The sequence below is a fragment of the Natrix helvetica genome, assembly GCF_964273705.1.
Source record: "Natrix helvetica genome assembly, chromosome: 5".
Classification (NCBI taxonomy): Eukaryota; Metazoa; Chordata; class Lepidosauria; order Squamata; family Natricidae; genus Natrix; species Natrix helvetica.
Window position 1 is genome coordinate 3128675 of NC_138551.1, and position 12793 is coordinate 3141467.

Below are 12793 nucleotides of genomic sequence, written 5' to 3' on the forward strand. Positions count from 1 at the left end.
TTACACGGGGAAATGCCGGTTGGGAGCCCGTCCGTCCTAAAATCCACCGGCTCTGCCTTCTGCCACCAGACGTGGCCCAGATAACGTGGGAACTGCCAGTGTTCAGGATGCCGCGTCGTGCTGACCATCAGCGGCCACTCGATGCGAACGGCCCCGAGTTGCGTAAGCTGCTTTCTTCGGGGCCTCCCTCGTAACTTTCTCGGTGTCGCAATGGAAATAAGCATGACTTGACCCAGTTCGTCTCCAAACAACACCGAGCAATAGTTACTCATTGCTCATTTCCTCTCCAGACTCCTTGTTGTCTCGGGCCAAAGGAATTTTCTTGGGCAAAAAAGTTTTGTTTTTAATGGCTGCAACATCTGGGCTGCCGTACCTGCAGGGGGACACCGGGGGGCAGCAGAGAGTCAGTGATTCTTGGCGGGGAGGGGGGGGAGATTTTGGACAGGTGTCCGGATTCAGACATGCAGGTCAGATGAGCCTGTTTCTCTGCGCTGGGCAGGTTGGGAGGAAGCCTTGCGAGGGGTTGTTGTCCCCGCCGCCCTGGAAGTGGAAACGTTTTCAATCCTTGGAGAGAGAGAGTGGGGAAAAGGTCTGAAAGAGAGAAAGAGCAGGGATGAAAAGAAAGTCGGTTAAAAGGAAGGGAATGTCGTCTGCAGAGTTTGGGCGGAGGGCTGTGGAAGCGCTTTGATCTTTGATTATTTTAGTGTTTTTCTTTTTAGAAAAGCATTTAGTATTGATTTGTATCCGTCCTTTATTGTATAAATAAGGCAAACCTTTACCTTTATTTCGATTTTTATACCGCCCCCTCTCCCCAAAGGGACTCGGGGCGGTGTACAGTCAAATAAAACAGATAAAATGGAATACAAACATACAAACATAAAAACATAGAAGAGGAGGCAATACGACACTGTACAAAGTAAAGTAAATAAAAACAGTATTTCAACAATCCTAAAAATACCCAATTAAAATTACCCAGTTAAAATATATCTGCCAGGAGATATAATAAGGTTATGGATGGTCCAGGCCGGCTAAACGGAAAGTCTTCAGTTTTCATCGAAAGGAGGGGAAGTCGGTGGTGGTTCTGATATCGGGGGGGAGGTCATTCCAGAGGGTTGGGCCCATCACAGAGAAGGCTCTACTCCTAGGTGCCGCCCGTTGGCATTGCTTAGTGGACGGCACCCGGAGGAGTCCTTCCCTGTGAGAGCGAATCGGTCGCAGGGAAGTGTGTGGTAGGATGCGATCCCTCAAGTACCTAGGTCCTGAGCCATGGAGCGCTTTAAAGATGGTGATTAACACCTTGAAACGCACCCGAAAGACCACAGGCAGCCAGTGCAGCTCGCGCAGGAGCGGTGTTATGTGGGAGTACCTAGTACTCCCCAAAATAGCCCGCGCGGCTGCGTTCTGGACTAGCTGCAGTCTTCGAGCGCGTCCCAAGGGAAGCCCCATGTAGAGGGCATTGCAGTAGTCCAGCCGAGACGTCACCAGTGCATGAGTGACCGTGCGTAGGGCATCCCGGTCCAGTAGGGGGCGCAAAGCGGTGAATATACCTCCCATTTTCCCAACATCAACCCTGTGAGGTGGATGGATGGGTGGCTTCCTTCCTCTTCCCATCTTCTTCCTTCCTTCCCTTTTTCTTCTTTCCTTCCTTCTTTCTCAATCCCATCTCCTTCCTTTCTCCCCTCCTTCTTATCTTTTTTCTCCCTCCGTCTTTCTTCCTTCCTTTCCCTGTTTTTCTCATCTCGCTCCTTCCCTCCCTTCATTCCTTCCTCCTTTCCCCTTTTTCCTTCTTTTTCCTCCCTCCCCGTCTCTCCCTTCCACTCCTTCCTTTTTCTTCCCTCTTTTCCTTCCTTTCTCCCTCCCTCCCTCTTTCTTCTTAGTCTTTCTTCCTTTCCCTGCTTTTCTTATCTTGCTCCTTTCCTCCCTTCATTCTTTCCTCCTTTCCACTATCTTTCCTCCCTTTCTCTCCCTTCCACTCCTTCCTTCCTTCCTTCCTTCTCATTCACCTTCCTTTCTCCCTCTCCTTATCTTCTTCTTCCCTCCATCTTTCTTCCTTCCTTTCCCTGCTTTTCTCATCTCACTCCTTCCCTCACTCCCTTCCCTCATTCCTTCCTTCTTTCCCCTATCTTTCCTTCCTTCCTTTCCCTCCTTCCTTTAAAAAAAAGATTTTAAGAAAAGACAACCACTTGTCTGGAATGATACAGGGTTTCCTGCCTGAGCATGGGGTTGGACTAGAAGACCTCCAAGGTCCCTTCCAACTCTGTTACTCCTCCCTTCTTCCCTCCCTCCCTCCCTTCCTCTCTCTCTCCCTCCCTTCCTTTCTCTTTCTCTCTCCCTCCCTTCCTTCCTTTCTCTCCCTCCCTCCCTTCCTCTCTCTCCCTCCCTCCCTCTCTTCCTCTCTCTCTCCCTTCCTTCCTTCCTTTCTCTCCCTCCCTTCCTTCCTCCCTCTCTCCCCCTCCCTCCCTCCCTTTCTCTTCCTTCCTTCCTCCCTCCCACCCTCCACTCTTGCTTTCTCCCTCCCTTCCTTCCCTCTTTCCTCCCTCCCTCTATTTCTTTTTCTTTTATCTTCTCACCTCGCAATCCTTTCTCCTATCCCAGGGGTGTCCAAACTTGGGAACTTTAAGACTTGTGGACTTCAACTCCCAGAATTCCCCAGCCAGCATCGCTGGCTGGGGAATTCTGGGAGTTGAAGTCCACAAGTCTTAAAGTTCCCAAGTTTGGACACCCCTGTCCTATCCAGTCCAAACCTCCCTGCTCCGTTCACGCTGCCTGCTACGCTGCTTCAGCTGAACCTTGGCAGCCGAGCAATGTCACTTTTGTACTTTCTCCCGCTCACCACTGACCCAACTTTCTTTTCGCAGCCCGGGAAAAATGGATGAATTCAGTGCCCGGCCGATGCCCGGTGTGGGCACACAAACACACAGCCCCTGTGTCAGTGATCGGGGGGGGGGGGTGGAAACGGCACAGGGGGGGGGGGACACAATTGTTTTCTTTTGCACGGCTTGTGGGTTGAAGGGGAGGATTTGTCCCTCGGAGGGCAGCAGGAGGGGCAGCTGTTGTCCTTGGAAGGGAGACAAAGAAGCTTCCAGGCAAGGACAGATGTTCAACTGGGAGAGCGGCTGAATGGCCTTCAGATAAGGGGAGCGCACCTGCAGTTGCAGGCCAGATGTTAAAGAGGGAAGAACCAGATACATAAATCACGCAAAGGAACTTGCTGGTGGAAAGCCAGGAATTGATGGGATGAATTGCCTGGATGTCTTCTCTCTTGAGAAACTAGTTTTCTAGGTGCAGAGACTGCCGGTTAAACATAGGCAGCTCAGTCTTTTGTGGGAGAAAAAAGGAAGGAAGGAAATAGGAACGAAAGAAAGAGAAAGAAAGAAAGAAAAAAAGAGGGGTCAACCTTGAACCGGTCAGGATTGAACTGCTGGCTGTGGGCAGAGCCAGCCTGCAATGCTGTATTTTAACTACAGAGGGAGGGAAGAAGGAAGGAAGGAGATGGAAATGAGAAAAAGAGAGGGAGAGAAGACGGAAGGAAGGAAGGAAGGAAGGAAGGAAAGAAGGGTAATTATACTTAGACCAGTGTTTCTCAACCTTGGAGAGTTTAAGTCCTGTGGACTTCAACTCCCAGAATCCCCCAGCCAGGGAATTCTGGGAGTTGAAGTGCACAGGACTTAAAGTCGCCAAGGTTGAGAAACACTGACTTAGACTTCTATACTGCTTCCCGGTGCTTTCCAGCCCTCTCTGAGCAGTTTCCAGAGTCAGCCTCCTGCCCCCAACATCTGGGTCCTCATTTGACCCACCTCGGAAGGACGGAAGGCTGAGTCAACCTGGAGCCGGTCAGGATCGAACAGTTGACTCTGGGCAGAGTCAGACGGCCTTTTCACCACTGCCTCCACGGGAGGGAGGGAGGGAGGGCAATAGCACTTAAGACTTATACCGCTTCCTAGTGCTTTTACAGCCCTCTCTGAGGTTTACAGAGTCGGCCTCTTGCCCCCAACAATCTGGGTCCTCATTTGACCCACCTCGGAAGGACGGAAGGATGAGTCAATCTGGAGCCGGTCAGGATCGAACAGCTGGCTGTGGGCAGAGTTTGGCTGCAATGCCGTATTCTAACCACTGTGCCATCTGGATGGATGGATGGAAGGAAGGAAGGAAGGAAGGAAGGAAGGGAGAACTACTGTAGTGAGGACATTTCACCAGTGGAACTGCTTGCCACCAGAAGTTGTGGATGCTCCATCACCGGAGGGTTTTAAAAAGAGACTGGGCAACCATTTGTCTGACATGGTCTAGGGTCTCCTGCTTGTGCAGAGGGGTTGGACTAGATGACCTCCAAGGTCCTTCCCAGCTCTGTTCTGATCGACTGAGCATTGATTGTTATTCCAAGAGTAGTTTCCACCCAGTTGCAAAAAAAAAACCCCAAACCTGAACGCTGGCATCGGAACCTTAGCGAGAGCTGGGCCCCAGGACTGCTGTTTGTGCACAGCTGTTTCCACCTCCCCCTTCCTTCCTTCCTCTCCTCCCTTCCTCTTCCTCCTCCTCAATTCTTCCCAATCCTCTCTCTTCCCCCCGCGGCTGCCTTTTTAAACTGCTCCATCCCACCTCCCTCGGACTGGTTCTCAGGACCCCGAGGTTCTCATTTCCTGCCCAGTCGCACCTTTTCCTTTTCAGCGGAGCTGGTTGTGATGCAGAATCCAGATTCCGCTTGGCACGGAGATTCCCTCCGTGAGAGGCGTGTGGAATCGCTTGGAACCCCGAACAGAAGCTCCGTTTGTCTCCCATACACGATGAGCCTCTTGTGGGGGGGGGAAATGGGGGGGAGGACACCCACTCCCCTCACATGGAGACGGAGGAGAAGGGGGGGAGACTGCTGATGAAGGTGCCAGCTGCTGCTCCGTTTCGTGCCAGACTCGGCAGTGTGACGGGCGCACGTGGCAAAGGGGTGGGTGGGTAGGGATGGGGTGGGTGGGAAGCAGGCCACGGGGGCCTGGGAAATAGGAAGCCCGCTTCCTCTCTGTAAGCCAGGCACTGGAGTGGGTTCAGATTTATTTACTGAATTGGCATCCTGCCTTCATTATTTTTACAAAACTACTCAAGGCATCTCACTTAACGTGATGCACTTCTTGTTCTTCAAGTTTTCTGCACAACAGCCCTGCAAGGTAGGCTAGGGGGACACAGAAGGACTGGCTCAAAGTTACTCAGTCGGCTTCCGTGCCTAAGGCGGACTAGAACTCACCGTCTCCTGGTGATTGGCCCAAAGTCACCCATCCGTCTTTCATGCCTAAGGCGGGGCTAGAACTCACCGTCTCCTGGTGATTGGCCCAAAGTCACCCATCCGTCTTTCATGCCTAAATTGGAGCTAGAACTCACTGTATCCCAGTTTCCAGCGGGGGGGGGGGAAACCCCACCAAGTTCAGGGAGCACCAAGGACTCCACAGAAGTGATAGATGTCATGTGTCTGATGACACCGTTGGGCAAATAATCATGGTGTTTATGTCACTGGTAACATCTTCACAGCTTCACCTTCACTCCTCTCACGTGGCTTTCCCTTCTCCTTTTTATATCACGTCCATTTTTCTACTCAAGCGGCCCTTCTTCCTTTTTGGGGGGGCAACCAAAAGTGTCTGTGTCTTCGTTCACACCTTTGGGGTAGCCCCATAATTTTGGTGAGGCTCTGTTTCTAGTTACTCCTCGACCAACATCTGTCACGGACAGACCTTGGCCAACATCTGCCCATTATCCATCGCAACAGTTGTAAAACTTCGCATGGAAAGCAGACTTGGTTTTTTGACTTTCTCGCGCCTGTCGTAAGTGTAACACTGTGGTCATTGAGCAATAACTGCAGTCATTAAGTGAGCCTGTGGTTCACTATAGGTCGGCTTGCCAAATGAGAAAGGAAAGTCTAGGTTTTAACGCAACAGTTGTAGCTTCGCTGGCTGAGTGTTGAAGTCCACAAGTCTTAAAAGTTGACCCGTGATCGAAAACAAGCAATCCCCAATCTTATGGGACCAGTTTCAGAAGAAAAAGTGTCTTCCTCGGAACAGGAGGGGATGTTCCCACATGCAACTTAGATCCTGTGCATGTAGAGATGAAGCTTCGCTTGCTCGCCCACTACTTGTGTGTCCCAGGGATTGGGGGACTCCTGATCTAGAATGGACATCTCCAGCCATGGCAACCTAAAGACTAATGGACTTCAACTCCCAGAATTCCCCTGCCAGAATTCTGGCAGTTGGTCCATAGATCTTCAGGTTGCCATGGTTGAACACTGTTGAGCCTAGAACATCTGCAGCGTTCCACTAACAAGGCCAAGCAGTGAGTGTAATAACAACACGTCCTCCAGAAGTTCTCTAGAACTTCTAGGATGGTCTACAGGTGGTCGTATAATTAGCCTGGCTTGTGTTTTGGTGTCTTCTCCGCCCTGAGGGAAACGTTTAGCTCTTCCAGGGTTTAGGAGAACGTGGTATTCCTTGAGGAGCAGTTCCTCTTCAAGACAACACAGTTCTAGGCTGCATCAACAGAGGGAGAGAATCAAGATCACGTGAAGGGTTAATACCACTTTATAAGGCCTTGGTAAGGCCACACTTGGAATACTGCAACCAGTTTTGGTCACCACGATGTAGAAAAGATGTGGAGACTCTAGAAAGAGTGCAGAGAAGAGCAAGAAAGAGTATTAGGGGACTGGAGACTAAAACATAGGAAGAACGGTTGCAGGAACTGGGTATGTTTAGCTTAAGAGAAAGAAGGACTAGGGGAGACATGATAGCAGTGTTCCAATATCTCAGGGGTTGCCACAAAGAAGAGGGAGTCAAACTATTCTCCAGGGCAACTGAGGGTAGAACAAGAAGCAATGGGTGGAAACTAATCAAGGAGAGAAGCAACTTAGAACTGAGGAGGAATTTCCTGACAGTTAGAACAATTAATCAGTGGAACAGAAGTTGCCTCCAGAAGCTGTGAATGCTCCAACACTGGAAGCCTTTAAGAAGATGTTGGATAGCCATTTGTCTGGAACGGTATAGGGTTTCCTGCCTAGGCAGGGGGTTGGACTAGAAGACCTCCAAGCTCCCTTCCAACTCTGGTATTGTATTGTATTGTATTGTAAGACCTTCTACCGTAGTCCTCGGTGGTGGCCGCCCAGCCTGACGTGGGTCTTCTTTTCCAGAAGCTGAGCTGTGGCATGCAGGCGGATGAAGGGACCGACTGGTTACTCGAACTCCTGACCGAAGTCCAGCTTCAACAGTATTTCCTCCGGATCCGCGATGACCTCAACGTCACTCGCCTGTCGCACTTCGAGTATGTCAAGAATGAGGACCTGGAGAAAATCGGGATGGGGAGACCGGGTGAGTGGTCCTTCAGCCCATGCCACCTCTCTGGATTCGGCAGTATTAGGTCGTCATCATCATTTAACGACCCCATAATCCTTTGCGGGGTAAGAGTCTGGGCGACTGAATGGAGTTAGTAGAGTGTTTACTGGCCAGATGCCCTCCATGTCGCCAATGCGGAGTTTTGTTCAGCAGATATACTTTTGCAAAATTAGGTGGGAGATATTACAGGGATTTATAATTTTGCAACTGTCATTTCGGACTCCAAAATTTCTTTCGCTAAGTGAGACAGTTATTAAGTGAGCTTTGCCTCATTTTACGACCTTTCCTGCCACGATTGTTAAACAAATCCCTGCAGTTGTTAAGTGAGTCACATGGTTGTTAAGTGAATCTGGATTCCCCATTGACATTGCTGGTCAAAAGGGATCACGTGACCCTGGGAAACCACAACCGTCGTAAATATGAGTCAGTTGCCAGACCATGGGGCTGCTGCAACGGACGTTAAGTGTGAAAAACCACTTGAAGTCACTTTTTTCAGCCCCGCTGTAACTTCGAGCTGTCACTAAATGAACTGTTGTATGACGAGGCCTACCTACAACGCAGAAGACCAATTTTAAAGCCAATTTTTCCATGTACAGGTAGTCCTCGACTTACGACCACAGTGGAGCCCACAAATTCCTTTGTTAAGCAAGACAGTTAAATGAGTAGTTGCCGCTAAGCAAGACAGTTCATTGAGTTTTGTCCTGTTTTATGACCATTTTTGCCACAGCTAAGCAAACCATCGCAGTTGTTAAGTGAATCATTAGGTTGTTAAGTGAATCTGAATCTAAGTCAAGGGCTAGCTGTAAGCAAAGTTTGAGAACTTCTAATTCAGTATTTTGCAACTGGGTGGATTAGAGTAAAACGGAGCTTGGAGCTCCAACTTTCTATAATGTTGGTGGAATTATTTAGTCCCAAAAAACTTCCGACAGGGAGCAAATATGTAGAATAGAACATCTGCAGAGGAGTTGATTTCTTCCTGTTTTGTGACCACTTGTTGTTCACTTCTGTAGGGCAGAGACGCCTCTGGGAGGCTGTGAAGAGGAGGAAGGCTGTGTGCAAACGGAAATCCTGGATGAGCAAGGTGAGAGAGGGGCCTCCTGAGGACTAGAAACTTGGCGGAATCTTTAAAACGAAAAACAGAAAGGTTTATAGAACCGTCTTGAAGGAGGGCGCTTTGGGCAAGGTGCAGGGCTCACAGTAATGTAGGAGAAAGGAACTAACCGCCTTGACAGACCATGATTTGGTTAATGCTGGGATGGCTCACCACCAGGAAATCCCAAGACCGCTAAGTAACTTGGAGAAGTGGAAATTACACTCTTTTAAGGAAAAGACAATGGCAAACAATTTTGATTGTCAAGAAAACACAAATCAGTTAATAAAATACTTTTTAGAAAAAAGTTCCAGAGTTACAGATTAGGTGTATTACATTACAGGTAGTCCTCAACTTACGACCACAATTGAACCCAAAATTTACGTTGTTAAATGAGACATTTGTTCAGTGAGTTTTACCCCATTGAATCACTGCAGTTGATAAGTTAGTAACCCAGTTAAGTGAATCTGGCTTATCCATTGATTTGCCAGAAGGTCGCAAAGGGGGATCACGTAACTCCGGGACACAGCAACCGTCATAAGTACGAACCAGTTGCCAAGCATCTGAATTTTGATCACGTGATCATCGGGACGCTGCAATGGTCATAAGTGTGAAAAACGGTCATAAGTCAGTCCCGGTGTAACTTGGAACGGTCACTAAATGAACTGTTGTAAGCCGAGGACTACCTGTACTAAGTGAATACATAGAGGTGTGAGGTTGTATACATACTTGCATCTAAGTTAAATCTTGCATCTAAGCGACAGATCAGGCACAAGAAGAGATTAGAAGCATTGGATGAAATATAGGAGAAGAAAAATTAAACTGATAAAATCAGAACACTAAGAATATCGGGTCCAAACCCAATTTTAGAGTTAGCCTAGAGCAGGGGTGTCCAAACTTGGGAACTTTAAGACTTGTGGAGTTCAACTCCCAGAATTCCCCAGCCAGCCATGGCTGGCTGGGGAATTCTGGGAGTTGAACTCCACAAGTCTTAAAGTTCCCAAGTTTGGACACCCCTGGCCTAGAGGTTAAGACACCAGGCTAGGAGCCAGGAGACGGTGAGTTCTAGTCCCGCCTTAGCCATGAAAGCCAGCTGGGTGACTTTGGGCCAATCACCAGGAGACAGGGAGTTCTAGTGTTGGGTTAGGCAGGAAAGCCAGCTGGGTGACTTTGGGCCTCTCCCTTAGCCCAACCTACCTCACAGGATCGTTGTGGTGTGGAAAATAGGAGGAGAAGGCATATTAGATTGTAGACAGGATAAAAATAAATTAAGAAAGAAACCAGAATCGCTCTCTTTCGCAACTTCGGTCCCCGGTTTTGTCCCCTGACGCCCCTCTGCCGTCCCCACAGGTCTTCAGCGGGAAGCGCCCCGACTCGGAGATGCTGCCCTTGCCCCCGGGTCTCCTGGGCAAGCAGCCGAGCCCGGTGGCCCTGGAGGAGGCCCAGCAACAGGCCCTGACCTGCCTCATCAGCGAGAAGGACCTGGTGCTGCTGGAGAAACTGGGCGACGGTTCTTTTGGGGTGGTGCGCCGCGGGGAGTGGTGCGCCCCATCAGGCAAGGTGGTAAGCGAGTACGGCGGGTGCTGCTTGCCGCCTGCCGTATTTTATTTAAGTTCAGCCCAAGAGCGGACTTAGGGACCAGATTTTAATTAAGAGAAGACTTACTCCTGGGAGTACGTTCAGTCCAAGAGCGGACTTAAGGACCAGATTTTAATTAAGAGAAGACTTACTCCTGGGAGTAAGTTCAGACCAGGAGTAGACTTTGGGACTGGATTTTATTCAAGAGATGACTTACTCCTGGGAGTAAGTTCAGACCAGGAGTAGACGCTGGGTCTGGATTTTATTCAAGAGATGACTTACTCCTGGGAGTAAGTTCAGTCCAAGAGTGGATTTAGGGACCAGATTTTATTTAAGAGAAGACTTACTCCTGGGAGTAAGTTCAGACCAGGAGTAGATTTAGGGACTGGATTTTATTTAAGAGAAGACTTACTCCTGGGAGTAAGTTCAGTCCAAGAGGAGTTAGGGACCAGGTTTTATTCATGAGAAGATTTACTCCTGGGAGTAAGTTCAGACCAGGAGAGGACTTAGGGACTGATTTTATTTAAGAGAAGACATTCCTGGGACTAAGTTCAGTCCAAGAGCGGACCTAGGGACCGGATTTTATTTATGAGAAGTTTTACTCCTGGGAGTAAATTCTGTCCAAGAGCAGACTTAGGGAAGTTTAAGAGGTGTGGACTTCAACTCCCAGAATTCAAACTCCTTAGTGGCTGGGAAATCCTGGGAGTTGAAGTCCAGAAGTCTTCAAAGCGGCCAAGGTTGAATGCCTGGACTAGATGATATTTGGAGTCCCCCCCAGGTTTAGACACACACACACACACACACACACACACACAGGATTACATATGGGAAAGAGGCAGCTTGAGAGCGTAAAGTCTGATTTGGCTGGTGGGTCTAGGACAGGGGTGTCCAAACTTGGGAACTTTAAGACTTGTGGACTTCAACTCCCAGAATTCCCCAGCCAGCCATGCTGGCTGGGGAATTCTGGGAGTTGAAGTCCACAAGTCTTAAAGTTCCCAAGTTTGGACACCCCTGGTCTAGGAAATCCGATTCTAGATCCGGCGGTGCGAGAGATTTCCCCCCCCTTCCCTTCCGCAGCTGAACGTGGCCGTCAAGTGCCTGAAGACGGATGTGCTGAACCAGCCGGAGGCCCTGGACGACTTCATCCGCGAGGTCAACGCCATGCATTCCCTGGACCACGTCAACCTCATCCGCCTCTACGGGGTGGTCCTCTCCAACCCCATGAAGATGGTGAGGGACCCGCGGGGATTCCCCAAAAAGGCCCTGGGGAAAGGCGGGCCACGTGGGGCACCGGGGGTTGCAGGGTCGTCACTAGGCGGGACAGTGCTCTTTCTTCACTCATCCTTGCAGTCTGATCTTGATAGGGATAGTCCTCGACATAACGACCGTAAGTCGGGGTCTTAAGATGGTTGTTAAGTGAGACACGATGTGATTGCGCCTCATGTTGCAACTTTTTGTGACAGTCGTTAAGTGAACCAGAGGTCATTAGGCAAGTCCCAGCAATCGTTAAGCATATCCAACAGTTATTGAGCAAATTCAGGCAGTCGTTAAGCATAGCCAACAGTCGTTAAGTGAGCCTTGGCAGTCATTAAACATACCCAGTGTGTGTCGTTAAGCAAGTCTCAGCAGTAGTTAAGCATTCCTAGCAGTCATTAAGTGAGTCCTGGCAGTCGTTCAGCACACCCAGTGGTCGTTAAGCGAGTTCCAACAGTCTTTAAACATACCCAGTAGTCATTAAGCGACTCCCAGTCATCTATAAGTGAGTCCCAGCATTCGTTAAGCAAGTCCTGGCAGTTACTAAGCGTAACTGGCAGTCATTTAGTGAGTCCCGGCAGTTGTTCAGCATACTAGCTGTCATTAAGCGAGTCCTGGCAGTCATTAAGCATAACCAGAAGTCATTAAGCAAGTTGTGGCAGTCGTTCAGCATATCCAGCAGTCATTAAGCGAGTCCCTGCAGTTGTTCATACCCAGAAGTTGTTAAGCGAGTCCTGGCAGTCGTTAAGCGAGTCCTGGCAGTCGTTAAGCATACCCAGCAGTAATTAAGCATACCCAGCCGCCATTAAGCGAGTCGTTAAACCTGCCTGTAATGGCAACACCCACGCGGTTTGTTTTGTGGGCGTGGCTTCTTGTGCCTGGGCGTGGCTTCCTAACCCCACTTCTTGTGGCCTCCCAGGTGACCGAACTGGCCCCACTGGGCTCCCTGCTGGACCGCCTGCGGAAGAACCTGGGCCACTTCCTGATTGCCACCCTCTGCCACTACGCCATCCAGATCGCCCGCGGGATGGCCTACCTGGAGTCCAAGCGCTTCATCCACCGCGATCTGGCCGCCCGCAACATCCTGCTGGCGGCCAACGACTTGGTCAAGATCGGCGACTTCGGCCTCATGCGGGCCCTGCCCAAAAACAACGACCACTACATCATGCAGGAGCACCGCAAGGTCCCTTTCGCCTGGTGAGGCTCCCCTCCCCTCCCCCTTGCTCAGGACAGCGGGCTGCACTCACACAACACACGCCCGCTGTGATGCTCCTGTCGTTGCTATGACGGGCCCTGGGTGCCCTCTGAGCTGGCCCATTTTCTTACAGGCGTTTCGATACCTATCTAGGTAACATCATCAGTGCTAGAAGGGAGTGGGATGGGGAGGAAGGAGGCAGAAGAGGAGGAGGAGGGGAGAGGAGGACTGGGGAGGACTTGTGCCTTAACCACTAGAGCGGTGCTGAAAAGATTGTACGGAAATGTTGCACACTTGTTGGGGCCGCACTCCGGAAAAGCT

The 12793-nt window shown here is 50.0% G+C and overlaps 1 protein-coding gene across 4 annotated transcripts in view; it reads left to right on the forward strand.

The window, feature by feature from the left end:
* Positions 1 to 12793, forward strand: part of TNK2 (tyrosine kinase non receptor 2) — a 79561-nt gene that overhangs the window by 34619 nt on the left and 32149 nt on the right. For all 4 annotated transcript variants that reach the window (XM_081956076.1, XM_081956077.1, XM_081956078.1 and 1 more), the window contains exons 2-6: positions 7154 to 7331; positions 8366 to 8436; positions 9796 to 10008; positions 11101 to 11253; positions 12197 to 12474. In XM_081956076.1, the coding sequence (XP_081812202.1) occupies positions 7154 to 7331; positions 8366 to 8436; positions 9796 to 10008; positions 11101 to 11253; positions 12197 to 12474 (893 nt within the window). The remainder of the gene's footprint in view (positions 1 to 7153; positions 7332 to 8365; positions 8437 to 9795; positions 10009 to 11100; positions 11254 to 12196; positions 12475 to 12793) is intronic.